Below are 15,595 nucleotides of genomic sequence, written 5' to 3'. Positions count from 1 at the left end.
ACAGTTAATGCAAATGTTTGCAAATAAGAGGCTTTTATGCACTTATTCCATTCACCACTTATCAGACACCTGGAAACTCAACTGAAAAACAGTTCCTTGTCTATAAGCATTGAATCACTAAATTGTACACCTGAAACCAGGATTACAGTGTATGTTAACTAACTGCAATTTAAATAAAACGTTCAAAAAAACCCAACAACCCCTATTTCAGGACATCAACTTCCTACAGGAAGGAGAGCCTCTTAGGTCCTCAGACTCACCTGGAAGAATGAGGTGTAAAGGAGGAAAGAGAGTCAATTCAAATGGCTGCCCCCCACTCCCAAGAAGGCAAGCACAGTTCTCCTAAGGAGGGGAGACGGTGCTCAGGTAGTGCTTGTTTGGTTTGAGAAATGCTTTTTCTGTTCAAGTTCATTGCCCAAGGGCAAGTACTGTTGTGTGTTGTAGGAGTTCCAATTTAGGACAGTCACCAACCCTTTGTCATATGCAAAATAAACAAATTCTGTGTCTGCTGTCTTTGCTGGCGACTTTGCTTGGGAGGTGTGCCCATCACCTAAGCCCCTGTTTGACTGTATTTGCCAGGCCGACTGATACACTGGCTTAGGCTGGCGACTAGCCTTCTCTATCACACACAGCAGTCTCTTCCTGTTCCTGGGAGGCAGCCGATGTTGCAAAGAGCACAGCCTCCCTCCCTGAGGTGCCCATGGGCCCCGTGGCCTACCTTTCTCTCTTTGTCACCATATTCGATGCCCAAAGTATCCATGGCCCGGACGATGGCTGCCAGGGACTGGATGGTGTTGCTGTAGACAACAGGCTTGTACTGTTTCACGTCTTCTCCAGAGAAGCCATCTTCGTGGATGATCCTAGAGAAAAACCACACACAGATCTGATGAGTGCACTGTTCTCACTTGGCATCAAGAATGCCAGGTGCGTGAAGCCCCCGGGGCCAACCTCCTGGCCTTGCTGGCTGAGGACTGGGTCCGACCCGGATGCTGAATTACTGACCTGCTGCATCAGTACCATAAAATCTGAAGGAAGAACCTACTGAAATTAAGCTGAAACAGAGTAGTGGCAAAAAGAAACGTAGTGTCTTTACACTCCCTATTTATAGTGACAGCAGTATCAGTTGGCAAGGTGCTGATGATAGTTGAAAGTGCTTAGAACAGGAGGGGCACACACGAAGAACTCAATAAGTGTTAGCTATTGGTATTTTTAAACAAAGCTCAGGGTCTTAACTTAAATTTCCACTTAGAAGTACATTGATGAAGACCCCGGCAAGAAGCCTGCAAATGAATGATAATTTTTCTTTTGCAGAAAACTCACAGTGCTTGAAGGAAAGAGGACTCACTTAAATGAACCGTCGTCACCTCTGACAACAGAAAAACCAACAGAAGGAGGGTGCCTACTCTTCCATCCCTGGCTGGGATTGAACTACCGTGTCACCCTTATTCTGGTGGCTCTGAATAGTGACACGGAGGACACAAAAGTGCCATCAGTTCTCAGAGGCCACGCGATACTCTCTGCTCTCCTGTTCTTAGATTCCTCCGAGGTCGAGTTAAGGCTAGACATGTCCTGATGTCCCTTCTCCCTGCAGAGAGCAGTCACTCGGTATGGGCTTACTGCTGACCAGGTTCCAGGTAGGGGAAAAAACTAGAAAGAGGGGATAAAACCTAAACGTTGCAAGAGTTCTCCTATAGCTGAAGTAACGAGGAAAGACTGAATGGATTTTGAGATGAACACCCAACAGTGGCCACCACCTCCCCCAAGAAAACTGTGTAAATTCTTCTCTGGTCACATTTTCCAGTTCGCAATTAAATACTACTTATGGTATGTACATACATCAATATAAGAGCTGAAACTTCCACATCAACACGGCACTTTTCCATTCCTTCATTACCTTCAGTACAGAAGAAAATCACTAACAATTCTATTTTTAAAAACAGTTTTACTGAGACATAACTCGCATACCGTTCAATCCACCCATTTAAAGTGTGCAAGTCAATGTTTTTTGGTATATTCGCATAGTTCAACAATGATCACTAGTCTAATTTTTGCCCCCCCACCAAAAAGATACTCTGTACCTATTAGTAATCTCCACTCACCCCCCACCTCACAGTAAGCAATCACTAATCTGTATTCTGTTTCTATAGATTTGTCTATTCTAGACATATCATATAAATGGAATCATATAACACGTGGTCTTTTGTGATAAGCTTCTTTCATTTAGCATAATGTTTTCAAGATTCATCATTTCATCATGGTACAGCATTTTTCAGTACTTCATTTCTTTCTTTCTTTCTTTCTTTCTTTCTTTCTTTCTTTCTTTCTCTCTCTTTTTCTCTTTCTTTCCTTCCTTCCCTTCCTTCCTGGCTTCCTTCCTCCCTCCCTCTCTCTCTCTTTCACCCTCCCTCTTCCTTCCTTCCATCCTTCATTCCTTCCTTCCTCTTTCTTTCTTTCTTTCTTTCTTTCTTTCTTTCTTTCTTTCTTTCTTTCTAGTAGGCTTCATGTCCAGTGTGGAGCCCAATGCGGGGCTTGAATTCACAACCCTGAAATCAAGAACTGAGGTGACTGACCCACCCAGGCATCCCTGGACTTCATTTCTTTTTATTGCCCAGTTATATTCCATTGTATGGATATGCCACATTTTATTTATCCATCCATCAGTTGACGGACACTAACAATTCCTGTTGTAAAATTTGACTTGATACTGGGTTGTGAGTCTTTATCCTGGGTTTCTCTAAGGAGCAGATCAGAATGACCCTTGTGACTTTTCATGGACTTTTATTAACCCTAAATCCATTTCTGTACAAGTTTCTGGAGGGAGTGTACATGTAGCCTGGATCATTGATGCACCCCAGAGGGATCTTAAAGGAAATTGCTAGTTCCCACTGTAAACAAGCAGAAAATTGGACAACATATAGGAAACAAGCAGTTTCAGACACAAGAGAATAAGTAGTACAGGACTGTGATCCAGGAGACAAGGGAAACAAATATGGTAGCCTTGTGATTGCCTCGGCTTTCCACCTGGAGGCATTTACCAGCTCTTAGCGCAGGGAGGGAGAACCCAAGAAGAGCACAGATCTTCTGAGTTGATGAGACAACGCTCAAAGTTCAGGAAGACTGAGGTGGCTGGAATTTGAGGGGCAGAGTACCAGGGAGAGAAATCTACAGAGAGGGAGCAATCACTAGATATATGAATAGGGGTCTCCTCAGTCTTTGGCTGAATAGGGAGAGATTGCAAGGGCTCAGCAAGGAAGAGGCATCAGGGAGCTTATAAGGTGAACACTTCCCAAACCTCACTCAAGGCTGGGAGATGTGTGAGTTCTGACCAGGCAGAGTGGAGAGTCCTTGTTGAACAGCTAGATCACTCAGCAGAGACCCTAGAAGGCTCATGCCGTAGTAGTAGGTCTAAACCAGCCCCAGAGTAAAAGCTACTTTAGACCCACCCTGACAAAGCTTAAAAATTTGCTTTAAAAAATTGAGCTGACCCACGAGTAACTTAATTTCCTGATAGAATAAAGTCCAACACTGTTTAAATCAGGACAACAGAATCAGACACTTAACAATATTTTTTAATGTCCGGCACCCAATACAAAATTCCCAGCTATGCAAAGAAGCAAGGTGTGATGCACAACAAGGAGAAAAATCAGTCAAGGGAAGCAGACTCAGAAGTGACAGAGGTGATGGAATTAACAATGACTTTAGAAATACCTATTTAAAATATTTTCAAGAAATTAAAGGAAAACATGAACATAACCAGCAGAGAAATGGAAGATATAAAAAAGAACAGAACAGAATGTCTAGAGATGGAAATATAATATTTGAGATAAAAATTTCACAGTATGCAACCAACTCATAGAAGATTAGTGGCCTTGAACAATCAGCCATGGAAACTATCCAAACTGAAGCAAAGAGAGGAAAAAGGCTAAAAAAACTATATTGTGTTATTTATTACATATGTAAAAGCAAACTTATGCAACGACGGCACAAAGGATAGGAGGGATAAAATGGAAACACGCTGTTGAAAAATTCTTACACATGAAGCACTTCAAAGTAAAGGTGGTAAGTTAAGACACATATTGTAAACTTTAGAACAACTAAAAAGCTATATAAAAAAGCCAGTTGTTACCTAGGCTCCATGACCAGCCTCCCCACAGAGGGTGGGACCTGCTGGGGAACCTGAGAGGTGGAGCCGGGATTTGCCGGTCCCCGTGACACTGTCTCTGAAGAAGTCAGTGCAGTGAGTTTCTCATGCTTCATTTTGGACCAGGAGGCCTTACCACTCTCCCGGAAATACTCTCTAGACCCTTGGCTGCCTTCAGGATTTCCCCTGAAACACTAGGGATGGGGCTATCATTTTCCACACCCATGAGTATCAGTCCTTATGCCACCTAATAAGGCAGGGAGGGGACGTTTTTTATTCTGTTTGACAGAACAGGAAGAGAGTCTGAGAGAGATTAAGTACTTGGCCTAACGTCTTCTCAGCCCAGGAGTGGAGTGCGGGTCCACTGGGACACTCTTCTATACCAGCTGGACTGGGTCGAAAACTGCCAGAAAGGTCTCAGCCTGGTGCCTGGGGTGGCCTGAGATACAGAAGCTTCATGTGAGGTTTGCAGAAATGATGCGATGTGGGAAAAACCTGCTCCGGTCACAACGATGAGTTCCAAACCTTGTACAAACTGGCTCATATGAGCTTAAAATTGGACTTCCTGTTTCAGGGTGGGATTTTATATTGCCCTCTAACTACCAAGTAGTAAATGCTAACACTAGAAAATCTAGGCCATATAAAACAACACCAACAAAACCCCCACAACAATTCATATTATCAGTAATCCCGCCACTTGGGGAAAGACGCTGCAGTTTTTAGTGTCCACCCTTCCAGGACTGTTTTCATACCACCTTGTTCATCTTCGCTACCTGCACCCCCCCCCCCCAGCATTGATTTGAGTCGTGTGTCCTTACAAGTATCATTTCAGGCCCCTTTATTTTCTATTTCCCCATCTCATTCTGGAGGCAGGGCAGAGCTGTGGTTAGTCTTAGGAGTCACACAGGTGCAGGCAAACCCCAGCTCTACCACTGACGAGCTGGGTGTCATTGGTAAAGGATTTCACCCCTCAGGTCTTGGGTTTCTCATCTGCAAGGAGCTGTTGGGTGAGGAATAAATGGAAAGTGCCGATCGTATATAAGTATATAATAAATGGTACCTATTAGTAATATATATCCTCATTCCACAAAGTCCCCCAAATAGAATTTCCTTCATTGGCAGTATAAAAGAAACAATAATAATAGCAGCTGATGTCTGAGGGTTTGCTCTCTGTTAAGGGCTTTACATGTACCCTCTCATCTAATCTTCAAGATAATCCTAGGAGATAAAAACTATCATCACCTCTTTACAGATGAGACAACCGAAGCTAGAGAGATGGAACCACTTACCTGGGGTCACACAGCTGGTAGGTGTCAAAGTGGCAATCAAGACCCTACCTGTGACCACCAGACAGACACACAGAGGCAGAAGTGCTTCTTCTGCTCTGGGTCCCTGTATCCAGGTTCCCAGAGGGTCTGGAGATTTCACACACACAGTGAGTATCAGAACATGTCTTATAATATCAGTCCAAGGAGTGTGGGGCAAGGAGAGGAGGAATCTGGTCAGGGGCTGGAGAGGCAGCCCAGGGGAGTCTGAGGTCTGAGCCCTGGAGGAGATAATACCAGGGTTTGGAAAGCAGGAGCAAGGCTGCATGAGACACTTTAGCAATAGTCAGTGGCATCACATTGCAATAGTCCTATAAACTGATCTTCATCCAAGTACAGAATCAAGTCCCAGAGACATCAATCATTTGAGCCACTAGATCAAGCCATGCCTGAAGCTAACCCTATCTCTACACTTTCGAGTGACAGCAGCCAAATAATTCCCTCTTATTTTTGCCTAAGCTAATTTGACTTGGGTTTCTGTCACTTATAACTAATAGAGTTATGACTAAAACATGATTTGCACCTTGATAATAACAATAATCAGAGATCATCTCCTAGTAAACTTGTTTATTAATTTTCTGTCTTTACCACCAGCCTGTCAGTCCCTGGAGGCCACGTACCACATCTCATCTGTCTCAGTTCCTCTTCTCCATATTATTTGGCACAGGACTGTGCTCTGGACAGTACTCAGAGAAAGTGGGACATTAACTATGTGAGTCTGGAGTAGACAGATGCTTAAGACCCCCCCCCCCCCACCGAAGGAGCCCACTAAAGGAGGCAGATGTGTGTGTGTGTGTGTGTGTGTGTTGGGGTGGGAATCCACCAGATTTCCTATGCCTGCAGAGCCAGGGTAGCAAAGCCAAGCCAAGTTAGATGCCACAATGGTGCCCATCCCAAACTCAGAGACTCTGAGGGGTGGACCAAGAAGAAATGGGGAGCAGGCAAGGGCTGACTGCAGACCTGAGTGTTTCCCTTTGGACAGAAGCCACCAGTTAGACTCTGGAAACCTGGCAACATAACTGAGGGAGGAGACCTCAAGTGCAAATGGGGGGGAAACAGGGGGAGGGTGGCATCCGAGCCCACTGGAACAGGTCTGAGCTTTCTGGGAAGAGGCAAACAAGGAGTGACCCTCGGCCTCCCTTGCCTTGGCTCCCCCTCCTTACTGCCTTGGGACCTCGCAGGAGGCCTGGACCAGGGCTCTCTTGTTCTCTGCTTCCCCTCTCAGTGTAGGACTGCACTCAGCTGCAGTGAGACTCCCTGGGCACGGTGGCCTTATATGGTCACAGAAGCACAGGCTCAGGAGCTGGAAAGGACCCTTGGAGGATCCTCTGGCCCAGCAGCCACTCTCCTTCTCTGAATCACAGATGCCTCTGAGATTGTGGCAAATGCCCCCACGCACATACTGTTACCCCCAGTTTCTGGAGGTTCAAGAACTCAGGGCCCTAAGCTGCTGGAACACGATTTTTCACACCATCTGCAGGCTGGATTAAATGCCCCTCTGCTCCCCTTTCTCAGCACCCTTTCCCCTGCATTGGAACTGTCTCTCTATCCTCCACCATAGTCCCTTTGGGGATCTAGATTCAGGGGGTGCTTTGGGAGCCAGACTCAAGCTGTGGGGCTGGGCAATCTCTTTCACAGCTCAGTGCTTCAGCTTCCTCAACCTTCCATGGAGACAGGCCTGGTAACAGTAACTCTCCTCGCCAGTCGTGGTTGGTAAAGAGAAGTGCCGGGCATCCAGGGCATCATAAGCACTCAGTCAGCCCCACTGTTATTATTATTGTTATCATATTTGGTGAGCAGGGCAGGGTTGGGGTGGAGCTACAGTTGGCTGGCTGCACCATGTCTGTCCTCTTCAGGAGAGGACGTGACCCCGGGGCCACAGGGCAGGGAGGCCAGGAGGTCACAAGAGGACCACTGCCCACCAGGAGGAAGCCAAGCAAGACCACAGAAGGGAAGATGGGGCAGGGAGAGGGGGTGTTGTTGGCACTCAAGAAGAGAATCTACTCATTTACTTAACGAACATCACAGGAGCAGCAGTGGGTTAAAAAGCTGGCTTTTCTGACTTGGGTGCTGCTCCGTGATGTCATAAAATGTGTTTCTGATCACAGCTGGAGATTCACATGTTGACTGTCCAGGTTAGGTCAGTGCTCGGTGCCTCACTTGTGTGACACTCACCAGGGAGACTGATCAGCAATGGGCATGTGCCCTGGGGCCACGCCTCTGCTGAGCCGTGGTGGGAAAGGACCACCTTGGATTCACGGAACACATATTTAATCCAACAGTGAACAGTGAGATGCAGTGATTTAATGGCTCACACACCAGCAATGAGGGGCTCCACAGAACCCATCAGAGAGCATGGGACCTGAACCGGGTCCTAAGGTGAAAACACCAGTTAGAGTACAATGTGTGTGTCCTCTGGGGCCATTTTTATAAAACGACGTTTGCATGTGACGGTGTTGGTAGGAGGAAGGGGTGTGGAGAGAGGAGGGAGAGGGGGAGAATGCTTAACAAAGTATCATCAATAATCACTTTTGGGTGGTGGCATTCAGGGATTTTTTTTTTTTTTACTCTGTACGTGTTGGTTTTGTCTCATTAAAAAAATGTGCAATTGGTATTTGAAAGAACAACACATCATTTTCAGTGGGAGACAGACACTTGTGCTTAACAGGGGGACCATTTTGGCCGGGAGAGAGGACCAGAGTAAAAAGGGGTAGAATCATTAACCAATAGGAATTTCCTGACATGTTTCACTTGGGTTCAGCCTGACTTAAGGTCTTGAAGCCTGACTTCAAGACTTTGAAGCCTTGAGGCCTGGTCCCTGCCTCCCTGGGGCTCTCCTTCTGGATGATAAGGCAAGTGTTAAGAATGGCAAGGCTAGCGATATAAAGTGCTATCTGCCAAGGGCCAACTGAAGGGTTTGTGTGTCAGACGTTTTGCCCGCCACCCAACATTCCCGTGTCACCCCAGTGAGTTACTTTCCCTGCCTCCCTTGCAGCTAAGAGTGACCACGTGATCCAGTTCAAGTAAGATGAAGGGGAGTAGGCCAGAAATGCCTCTGAGAAATGGTTTTCCTTCTTGGTCCAAAGAGAGAGGGTTTTGAGAGCAGTTTTCTTGCCTCCCTAGTCTACTACTTCCTTGACCCTGGCTGTGCCTCCACCGGTCACACCCTGGCTTCTTGCCTTTCTATGTAGTTGTGAGAAAAGTAAATACTGGCACCATGGTGGCCATCTTGTGACTGTGAGGTTAAATGCCACCACCCTGAAAATGGCAGGTCAAAGGGGTTTAGGGGGCTCCCAGTGGTGCTGCTGAACTGCGAAATCAACCCTGGGGCCATCTGATAACAAAGGTAGATCGTGCTCCTACCAGGATGCCCTCTGCCTGGGATAGGGAAATGGGCCTTCCTGGAACCAGCACAGAAAGAGTCATTTTCCAGCTGGGAAACTGACATAGAGAGAAGAGGTTTGCCTACAGGCTTATGGTTAGCTTGTGGCAGAGCAGGGACAAAATTCCCAGAGGCCTTTCCATTGTGCCACAGGCCTCTCACTTCCCGTAGTGCTGCCCTGAGGCAGGGGAGCTGATGGGTCATACCAGGTGAGAAAAACATCTATCATTTGCAAAACAGAAAGATTTGTTTCCCCTTCTGTCTTAAAATCTCTAGTTCCCAATAATTTGGAGGCTTCTTTGAGGGTGTTCTTTGTCCATTCATTCATTCACTCATTCCCTCTTTCACTTTTCATGTATTTTTCTGGTACCTCCTATATACCAGGCACTGTAGCAGGTGCTGGGGAGACAAGAGTGAACTGGCAGACACAATTCCTGCCCTCCTAGAGCTTGAATTCTATTGCAGAAGGTAGATTTTGAATAAGTAATTTCACAAATACTTAATTAAATTATAACTGGAGTCAGCACTACCAGGAATTAAAATACCACTGGAAAGAGATCCAAGAGGACGATCTCCAGCATGGGCTCAGGAAGTATCACGGAGAGTTGAGCACGAGCTGGCTGCACAGACAGGGACAGAGACAGGACTCCACACGGGGGGACAGCACATGCCAAGGTGGCGCTCCAGAGAGCCACTTCTCTGCATGGTCTCCGTGTGTCTTCCGGAGGCCCTGGCAGGCACACGGGGTGCTGGGGAAATGTACGAAAGGAACAGAAGGCACTTCCTGGGCTGGCGGGTGGGACTGGGAGCCGGAGATCCCAGTCAGGAGGGCTGCTCTGGATCTGGCGCCAGCGTAGGTCTGATGTTTCCTCCCGAGGGAGGGTTCCACCCAACCTCCTGGAAAAAGTAGAAACAGTAAGCCAAGCCCATGTGGGAAATGTCACAAACACCGGCCAGGCTAAGGGTGCTGGCAGGAACAGCAGACAGCTTGAGGCGGGCGCAGCCGACAGGAGGCACCCCAGGATAACAGGCAGAGGGGAGGGTCCTGCTGAAGGCCTTTCTCTTCTTTCCCATTGGTGCTCCCACCAATTGTCACATTTACTTTCATCTGACAAAGAGCCGAAGTGTCGTGCCCGGTGGGGTTTGACCCGCAGGAGAGACCCTGGCTCCTGATTTTGTGATGCCACCAAGAGTGAGGACTAAGCAGAACGGTCAACAGTGGTCCAGAAGGTACTGTGTGGGTGGAGCCAGGGGGTGGATGGGAGGCGGGCGCTTCCAGGACGTGCAGCAGCCCCAATCCCTGTGAGGACACCCTTCCTTCTTTCCTTCCTTCCTTTCCTTCCTTTCCTTCCTTCCTTCCACAATATAGAATGAGCACCCATTAGGAGCTGGACACACACTGACCGTCCTATTCGCTAACAGTGTGGACTGTGGGCAGGTTCTCAATCTTTGTGGGCCCAGATCTCTATTCTGTAAATGGGGATAATGACGCTGTCCCTTACAGGCTGTCAGCAGTATTAAAGAACATGTGGGGAGGCCCTGGTACACAGGCCTGTTAGTTGCCAGTTGCTGACATTACTTAAAAGATATAGACCGATTGGTGCTAAAGCAGGGCTAAGCCTCTAGTCTTATCTGTCGGGACACGGGTCCCCCTCCTACCCAGTGTAGCAGGGTCTTGACCTAAATGAATGAGCTCATTGAGGGACCAGAGGGTACTCATGCTTTGAATGACTGGCTCAGACACCACTGGCTGGGCAGAGGTAAGATGTGTGCGTTTTACAAAGTAATTATGCTGAGACCCTGATTTCTGATTTCCCAGAGTTCCAGGAGAGCAGAGTCACTGGGACCCAGAGGCCCTGATGACAGGTCAGGAGCTTCGCTCTTGTCTAAGCATAAAGGCTGCTTCCTTGATTGGCAAAACCAGAGCTCTCCTGAAGGTGACGCCTTCCTCTTCCTCATCCACACAACTGACCACTACATGTAAGGTGCCGTTCATACAGCACCCAGCAGACAGTGGTGAGCAGGACAGACATAGCCCTTGACTTCAAAGGACTCACAGTCTAGTTGGGGAAGACAGAGAATAAAGAAGTAAATAAAGAAACAGTATAGAGTGACGAACACAAGAAGCGTAGAGTGAGGGGGTTGGGGGTGTGGAGTTAGGAGCCAGGAAAGGAGGTGGCATGTGAAACTGAGGCCTGATTGATGAGGACCGGACCTTGTATGTATGAGAGGAAGAACATTTCAAGTAGAGAGCACAGCAAGTGCAAAGGCCCGGGGCACCCTGTGTGTTAGCAGAATGGTGAAGAGCCAGAGGGGCTAGAATAGAGTAAGTACCAGGGAGAGTGGAAGACGAGGTCAGAGAGGGCAGCAGGGAGCTGATCATGTAGGGCCAACGTACAACTTACATTTTATCATAATACACATGAAAACAAACAGCAACCTATTAAAACAAAAAAACGTGTCCCCCACAAACCATTAGGACTTCCACCATTGATTCTGCTCTAAGTGTGGATCGCTTTTAAATAGCAGCTTTCCCTCCTCTTTCCCTGACTTCTCCAGCTCTGACTGAAAGGCTTGTTGTCAGAACAGTTAGGGATTCTAACTTACACAGCTAGGCAAAAAAGAATAAGAAAAAAAAAAATCGCCATCATCCCACCACCTGGAGGAAGCACCGTCCACATGTTAGTGTACATTTCAGTCCTTTTATCTGGGAGCCCATATGTGTATTGTCTTTCCTGAAACGGAATCACGCCGTGTGCCTCTGTATCATCCAGGAGTTGTCGCAGGCTGCCTGGTGTCCCATCACTGGAGTGGGGCCTGAGTCATTCAACCATGCTGCCGTCAGTGGGACGCTCGCGTTGCTTGTGGACGGGAGCTCCCCCCAGCTTCAAAGTCAGCTGTTGGGGAGGCTGCCTGACCATGAGCGAATTTCTCCTAAAAAAGGCAGAAAGCTACAAAACCTGGACGGAACAAGCCAGAGGCTGGGTGACCCCTGGCCTTATGCGCTGGGCTCAACTGAACTGTGTGAACATAGATGGGATCTTTCAGCTATTTGAAAAGAAAAGAGAGATCCAACTTAAAACCGGCTATTTAACTGTGGGGTGAAGTTGTATGATACGAGAAAAATTATTTTTTAAAAATAGATAAGATCCCTTAGTAATTAATACTGTATTTAAAACTTGGAATTCTAAGAATAACAGAATAGAAGGGTATTTAAAATAATAGTATTAAACAAATCAGTCCCCCAGGGGGACGACTGGTACAAAACAAGGGATGTGTCCTGTTGACAGTGACTTGCAGAAATCTGTTATAAAGATGCCATTTTTAATAAGGGCTAACTCGGGCCAGAAGCAATGATGTCAGCTGCCAATTGTCACCAGACGGAGCCAGGGGCAAGGCCAGGACTCGTTGTGATTCCAGTACAGAGCCTCTGCTGCCATTATCTGGAAAACAACGTGGACCTTGCCCTTTCCCAAGACTCTCTGTGCAGGGGGTGAGGGGGGGCACAGGCCAGCTCTCATTCCATGGGGGTGTGATGCTCGGAACACTGCCTTCTAGAGCTCTGTTCCTTTTTCTCTTCATGGCAGCATGGTTGGTCTGAATCCTGGGACCCTGGCCTTGGATTAGAGACATACATTGTTGTCTTGCACTTGGGGGCAGAAGACCCAGGTTCTTATGCTGTTTGGCCACTAACAAGCATCACAGCCCCGGGTGCAGTGGGGAAGAGAAGTCTCCCGGGAGCTAGGGGCTGTGGCCCACCTTTCTTAGATCAGCACCATCGCCTCGACCTGGGGCTCCGCCTTGGTGTTAGAGGAAAGCCTTTGAGGGAGCTCTGCCTGCCTCCTCTGCCAATACCCTTGGCTTCCCAAACCACCCCCAGACTCTAGCCGCTGGCCCTTCCCATGCCAGGGATTTTAGGAAATGCTGCCATTTACTGTGACAGCTTACAACCTGGTTTTGTCACTCAGGAGATCTGGGGGGTCTGGCCTTGGCTCTACCACTGACCAACTACAGTGAGCTTAGACGTGTCCTTTGTGTGTTGCCCTAGCTTTGGACTTGGGGTGTGTCAATTCCCTGTGGCCACCCTGCTTCACTCGGGTCAACCAAGTTCCATGGTCATATCTATGTCTTTGCCAAATGCAGTCTTTTTGGAATATCACAGCTCATAAAACACGGGTACAAAAAATTAAAGGGGCTCTTGAGGGACAAAAAGATTGAGCAGCTCTGAAACAGAGACCTGCGTGTCTCGCTAAATCCAGGCTCTGCTCAAATGTCACTTCCTCAGACCACTCTGGTGGTCTCTATCATTCCCTGTCTTTCTCCTGCCTTATTTTCCCTTGTAGCATGCATCACTGCCTGATGTGTATACTTACTTGTATACAGCCTCCCCACATACCAATGAGCTTTACGAGGGCAGTGACCTTGTCTGTCTCGTTCACTGACCACAGTGCCCCCAAGAAGTGCCTAGACTTCGTGAATGATCAGTAAATGTTGGCTGAATGGCTGAATGAAACAGGTGGCCGTTTAGGACCTCTTGGCAGCTCTACACAGGACTCCTTCCTGTGAAGCTGGGTAGCCTTTAAAACTGTGGGCCAGGACAAATGTGCTCCCTGACCCACCACCACTACCTCAACCCCTGGCTGTTAAACCCATCTCCCGACCTTGGGTGCTCACCAGTCTTCCCCCTTCGGGCCAGAACCTGTGGCCCTTTTCCCAGTGATGGCAATGAGGATTACTCCCTCACTCACCCGCGTGAGTTCACTCCCTTTTACCCCTCATCTTGGTTCCCGTAGGTTTTCTAAGGGTCAGGACATACAGCCACCTTACACCGCCCACTCCACACTCAATTCTGGGAAACTCCAAAGCCATTTTTTGAAATCCAACTGTTAAATTCAGTGGTTACGTTGCAAAGACATGACCGAGAGCTTTATGGCTTCCGAGCCCTTTTTACAATGCCTTATGTAAAGACGTGAGCTTTCATTAAACACAGTAAAAGCCTGTGAGTGAGGCAAATTGGTTCAGCGTCGATTTTACTGCCTAAATCTAAGTAACATTTCTGGTTTCCCATCTCCCTGATTAGGGCAGCCGCTAGACCGCCCTTTCTTCTGCTGCTGACATAATGAAACGGAGTATTCTTATTAGTACATTTTGTTTAGTATATGAATGATATTATACATTGGTGGGCAGCGTGCACAGCTTTTTAATTATGTTTTGTGGAGGAGGCACAAGTGACGCTGCAGAGCTTTGCTCCTCTTGTTCAGTCGTTGGGGAAAAAACCCTTTTCCCCTGCCTGTCTTACAGTAGGTTTGTTCATTATTTATGATCCCTGCTCATGAGCCCCTGGATGTGGCCTCATGAACCACAGGAAAGAGACAAAAGACCACTAGAACCCACTGTCTCTGGCAGACGGTTCACAGACTAGCCATTCACCAACCGAAGCCATCTAAAGCATCTTCCCTCCAACCCCAGGATGACAGGCTCTGTCACCCAAGCGGACCAGGTGGGACTCTGACAATCTGTGGGAGGGCTCCTATCTGGGTTCCTTGCGCCTCCCTCGCCACTCACCGTGGGGTGCAGTGGTGAGTCACGGCAGAATCCGCCTATGAGCAAGATTGAGCTTTGTAAATGGCAAATGAGGGTTGTAGCGGACATCTGCTGTTTTTGTTTGCCCGACTTCTATGCTCCCTTCCTTTGGAGAACCATCTCTCCTCCCACCACGGGGACTCTCCCTATCTCCAGCCTCAGTTCCTGGGTGAGCTCCTGCTCCACACCTGCCCAGCCATGCCCAGGCTACTCAGTTGCAGGATCCAGTGTGTTTTCTTTTGCGCTTCAGCCACATGGAAATGATGACGACCACAGAGACATTGCACAGCCTTTGTGAGTTTGTTTGGCACGATGGTGACAGGACACTGGACTAGCCACAGAGACCTCCTGATCTGAAAGGGGGCTGTCTGGTTTTACTGCATGATTTCTCAGGGCTCTGACGGCTACAGCACTGCAGGAAAGCACCTGTCCCAACTTTACAGTGGCCAAGTCAGGCTGGAGGTGACTTTACCCTGAAGGCATTTTTCAGGGACCAGCGGCTCTCAAAGTCTTTCCATTGCCCCATAAGCCATCCCCCCCCCCCCCGCCCCGCCAAAAAAAAAAAGCATCAGAACTTCACTCATCTTGCTTCTCTTCTAGATTATAGATCTAGGCAGCCTGGAAAAGGGTTTTCACAGGCTCTTGGTTTTCCCCTTCCTGTTCTTTTTAAATGAGGACTTGTTTTTCTTCCGCTTCTTACCATGTGATTGGGAGGAAGGACACCAAAACACCACCCCCGACCTGCAGAGACAAAGGGGCATGAAAAGAATCCTCATTCTCCAGTTCAGAGTGCTTGGCACGCACCCAGGGGATAACTTTGAGATTTGCCAGAGAGCCTCCCAAGCACTGTCCCAGATGGCAGACAATTCTAGGTGAGTGTTTGTTCTGAAACAAAGAGACAAATAAAAAGCACCCTTCTCAGATCCCTGCCAAGGAGAGTTCAAGACAAAAGGTACAGATCACCGAAACAGGGCTCCTTGGGGGAAATCACATTTCTCATGCCCGCTGGGGGGAAATACTTGTGGTCAGGTCTGCCAAAAGCAAGTCAGAGTCCACATTCCTCTCCAAGGTAACTCACGTCTCCCTCAAAGCAGCCAGCAGTGGTCAGTCATCATGCCAACTTTTGCCGGACAAAGAGGACCGTACCTGCACTCAGGTCCTGAG

The 15,595-nt window shown here is 47.9% G+C and overlaps 1 protein-coding gene across 1 annotated transcript in view; it reads right to left on the bottom strand.

Moving 5' to 3' along the window:
- The window catches only part of GNAO1 (G protein subunit alpha o1), a 158,707-nt gene that overhangs the window by 72,929 nt on the left and 70,183 nt on the right, over positions 1–15,595 (bottom strand). The window contains exon 3 of the mRNA XM_047078424.1: positions 719–860. Within this exon, the coding sequence (XP_046934380.1) occupies positions 719–860 (142 nt within the window). The remainder of the gene's footprint in view (positions 1–718; positions 861–15,595) is intronic.

Source organism: Lynx rufus, unplaced genomic scaffold (genome assembly GCF_022079265.1).
Source record: "Lynx rufus isolate CCGP_SWC_20201006 ecotype Redwood Valley unplaced genomic scaffold, mLynRuf1.p SCAF_16, whole genome shotgun sequence".
Taxonomy (NCBI): domain Eukaryota; kingdom Metazoa; phylum Chordata; class Mammalia; order Carnivora; family Felidae; genus Lynx; species Lynx rufus.
This window is presented reverse-complemented; position numbering and strand designations above follow the sequence as displayed.